This window comes from Phaseolus vulgaris, chromosome 2 (assembly GCF_000499845.2).
Source record: "Phaseolus vulgaris cultivar G19833 chromosome 2, P. vulgaris v2.0, whole genome shotgun sequence".
NCBI classification, from domain to species: Eukaryota; Viridiplantae; Streptophyta; class Magnoliopsida; order Fabales; family Fabaceae; genus Phaseolus; species Phaseolus vulgaris.
In genome coordinates this window covers 1,276,617-1,280,676 of record NC_023758.2, presented here as the reverse complement: position 1 = coordinate 1,280,676, position 4,060 = coordinate 1,276,617, and the positions used below count along the sequence as shown (strand labels likewise).

Below are 4,060 nucleotides of genomic sequence, written 5' to 3'. Positions count from 1 at the left end.
ATTTATAATTTATTTCAATAAATATGAATATATTATTTCCATATATAAAAATGATTTTCCTTATAACTGATTTTTAAGAATGATATTATAGTTTAATTTGGCTTTGAAAACTGTTTTTCCAAAACAAAACAAAATAATATGAATAAATGAGAATTTGTAAGTAAAATAATATTTAAAATCAAATAACATATTATTATTCGCATATTTATATTAAGAGGATAGATTTATAATTTATTTCAATAAATATGAATATATTATTTCCATATATAAAAATGATTTTCCTTATAACTGATTTTTAAGAATGATATTATAGTTTAATTTGGCTTTGAAAACTGTTTTTCCAAAACAAAACAAAATAATATAAATAAATATATATATATAAATTATTTAGTTTTTCTGTTTCTTTTATTGAAAATTTAGTGTCTGTAAATGTATACATAATAATAATAATAATAATACTCTTACTAAACTCACACACTCACTCAAGAATGTCTCTTCCCATACTCCCCATTGATCTTCAACTTGAGATATTTTCATACCTTCCATGCAAGGCAATAATGAGATTCATGGTTCTCTCCCATTTACATCGTTCCTTACTCATTTCATCGAATTTTATCTCTAGACATCATAGCAAGTCTCGCAACAAGTTTTTTATTCTTCTGCCATCCTCCATCACCTGTCTCTGCCACGATGACGATCATCTAACTCTGTCACAAAACTTGATGTTGCCGCGTAGTCTTGACAACAGCTTTATGGATATTATCGATTCTGGTAGCAGCATTATGGGTATATGTAATGGTATTATATTCATGAAAAAGGATGGTGATATCTGCTTCATCAATCCAATGATTCGTTATTGTCTTCATCTTCCCTCACATGAAGATAAATCCATCTACTCTTACGGCTTTATTAGTCGTGGATTATCCGATTATTTAGTTGTTAAAATTGATTTAGATGAGAAGTATTGCTATTACCCTAACCGCCGCAATGATGATGGACGTAATGATGATGGACCCCGTGAGCCCTATCTTCCGCGCAGTGCTTGGGTCTATACTTATATAGAAAATGATTGGAGATCTTTGAAAATTCCTGATTGTTCACTTTGTACTACGACGACCATTTATAATGGTGTGGTTTACAATGGACTTTTGCACTGGGGTGCAATGAAATACCTTGAAAAGGCATGGTATTATTTCATTCTGACATTTGATCCTGAAACTGAAGTCTTTGGGGAGCTTTTACTTCCTGTACTCCTTGATTAGTTCAGAGGAGAACTATTGTACTGCTGCGGTGTGGGTGATGGATAGATATGGGATAACTGAGTCTTGGAATCAAATCTTCACCTTTAATTGTGATGAGGATTATATCTCTTCAACTTTATTTGGTTTTAATCCTGACATTCATGAGGATTTAGAAATTCCTTTTCTCTTATTTCACAGAGATGATGGTACATTGTTGTTTGGTGTGGAATTCAATGGAAAATACTTGATTCGTTCCTTGGATATAAGTCATGGAACTTCTACGGTCCTTATCGATAATGTTACTAGGAATTTTGAAGATCCTAACATAGATTATTCTTATCCAAGTTTTTATATAGGTTACTCTCCTCCAAGTTTAGTCCTTTTAGACAATGTTTCTGCATCTGGTAAGTGTTAGGTTATGCATATTCTTTTATGACTTAAAATGTTTATATTCTTTTACGACTTAAAATGCTTGATTTCATTTAAATAATGTTTTTTTACTAATTTGATGTGCAGGATACTAGTTTGGATTCTTTTCTATCTCTCCATCCCTCCAAGGCAGACAGGAATAATTTATGATTTATAATTTATGTTTTAGGTTTTAAGGTTAGGGTTTAGACTTTAAGGTTTAAGGTTTAGAGTTTACATGTTTTCATGTTTTGTAAGTTTGTTATGCAACAAATGAATATTTGAGAATATGTTTTTATTTTAGAATTTGAATATTTGAGAATGTGTTTTTATTTTAGAATTTTATTTTAGGTGAGAATATTTCAAAAAAATTTCTTAAACTTAGGATTCTTACTTTTATTTTTTTGAATTTTGAAATAGTAATTTTATATGTGTATATTTTTATTACGGTTATTTATTGTGAATTTTAGAAAGGGGACGTGTTTTATTAAGAAATTTAAAAGATCCAATTTTAATTTGAATGTTATAAGAAATGCTTATTTAACTCTCTCATTTAAAAGCTATATTAGGTTTTAAGGTGAATATTTAACTATGATTGAAAACTATAAAAGGAAGTAAAATATTCAAAATTGAATCAGTTCAAAAAGAGGAATATTTTAAAACCATTTTAAGTACTCATAAATCAATTAAAATTGAATTCGTGATGAATTTTATATTTTATTCGTTTCTTAATTAATTAGTTTAGTTCAAATTTTATATTAATTTTTTTAAGCAAACTAAATTAAACTATTTATTACATTAAACTATATATAGTACATTATTTAGAGTTAGTTAACAACTAAAAGATATATATTAACATTTTTTAATTGTATTATATTTGTAATTTTGAAAACATGGTAACAAAAATGTAAATATCTATATAGTTTCTAAGGGTGAGATTAGTTATTTATCTATCAAATTAAAATTGCATATATGAAGTAATTATAAAAAACATACTAAATTTTTATTTTAGAATTTTAAAAAAAAGTAATAATTTGGTGACTATAAAATTTCTAATTATATATTTTAAGCTAAATGAATATGAAAACAATATATGATAGATAATACGAGTTCTTATATTATGATGAACTAAAATTGTATGAATATACGTCATATATTTTTTACAATTAGAAATTAGTGTTTATATTAAATTCAACATTTAAATATTTTACTATAAATTATAATAAAATTAATATTTATAAAGTGTGAACACGGTTTATTGAAGGAATTATATATATATATATATATATATATATATATATATATATATATATATATTTATTGATACATTATTATACTTAGTAATATATTGGATCATATTAATTGTACATGACACTAATATTTTTTTCAAAACAAAATATTTGTATTTGAGATTCTTATTATTTATTTTATTTATTTATTTATTTATTTATTATAAATTATATATTATTATTATATCATAAATATATATTTTTACACTAAAACTCAAAAATTACGTATTATATTAACTTATTATATTTTACACTTTTTTTTGACAATGTTGATATTTATGTGTATTTATAATTAAAATAAATTATAAATTTATATTGTAATATTTTAGTTTATTATAAACTGTATTTTTATTTTTTAATACTATAATAAACTTTATTTTTATTAAAAAAATTATATTGATTACCACACATCCAACGTAGTTATATAAACATATGTTATAATTTATGACGAAATTTATAAATTTACTATATAACTACTATGTTGGTTGGTTCTGTTTCGATCAATATAATTTTTTTAATACATATAAAATTTATGATAATATTTAAAAAATTAGATACACACAAGTTTATAATAAATTAGAGTATAAATTTATAAAATATATTTAAAAAGTACATTTACACGTTTATGCCGTATAAATTTATAATAATGTTTAAAAAATGTGTATAAATATAAGTTTATGAGAAAATTAATAATGAAGATAATTTGTAAATTAGCAAAGGAAAACTAATAATATGCTCACTAAGTTTAAATTCCATTCAGAATTTGAATGAAAATTGACAATATAAGATAATTTTTTATGGATCCCATAATTCTCATTTATTTGAACTAGAAATAATTTACACTTTCAGTTTTTATTTAAAAAAAAGCAATGGAAACTTTATACAAACATCACATTTAATTTCACATTATTTAATCTAATTTTATATATTTCACTTCACTACACACAAATCATTCAATAAAAACTCAAATTAAAATAATTAATTATTATATTGACTAAATTATAGATCATTTTATAAATTTAAAAAAAACTATCGATATGTAAAGTAATTTTTATTATTAATGAAAAATTTATAGAATAGTTTTTAAATTGGTATCATTAGCTACTAAAATTTTACATACTA

The 4,060-nt window shown here is 23.0% G+C and overlaps 1 protein-coding gene across 1 annotated transcript; it reads left to right on the top strand.

Moving 5' to 3' along the window:
• The first annotated feature begins 488 nt into the window (after positions 1–488).
• Positions 489–1,262, top strand: LOC137809854 (F-box protein At4g19940-like). The gene has a single exon (XM_068610918.1). It carries the CDS (start codon positions 489–491, stop codon positions 1,260–1,262), a length of 774 nt encoding a protein of 257 aa, XP_068467019.1.
• The last annotated feature ends 2,798 nt before the right edge of the window (positions 1,263–4,060 follow it).

Excerpts from the sequence above, each read along its gene's own strand:
- LOC137809854 (XM_068610918.1), top strand. The coding sequence starts at position 489 with ATGTCTCTTCCCATACTCCCCATTGATCTTCAACTTGAGATATTTTCA.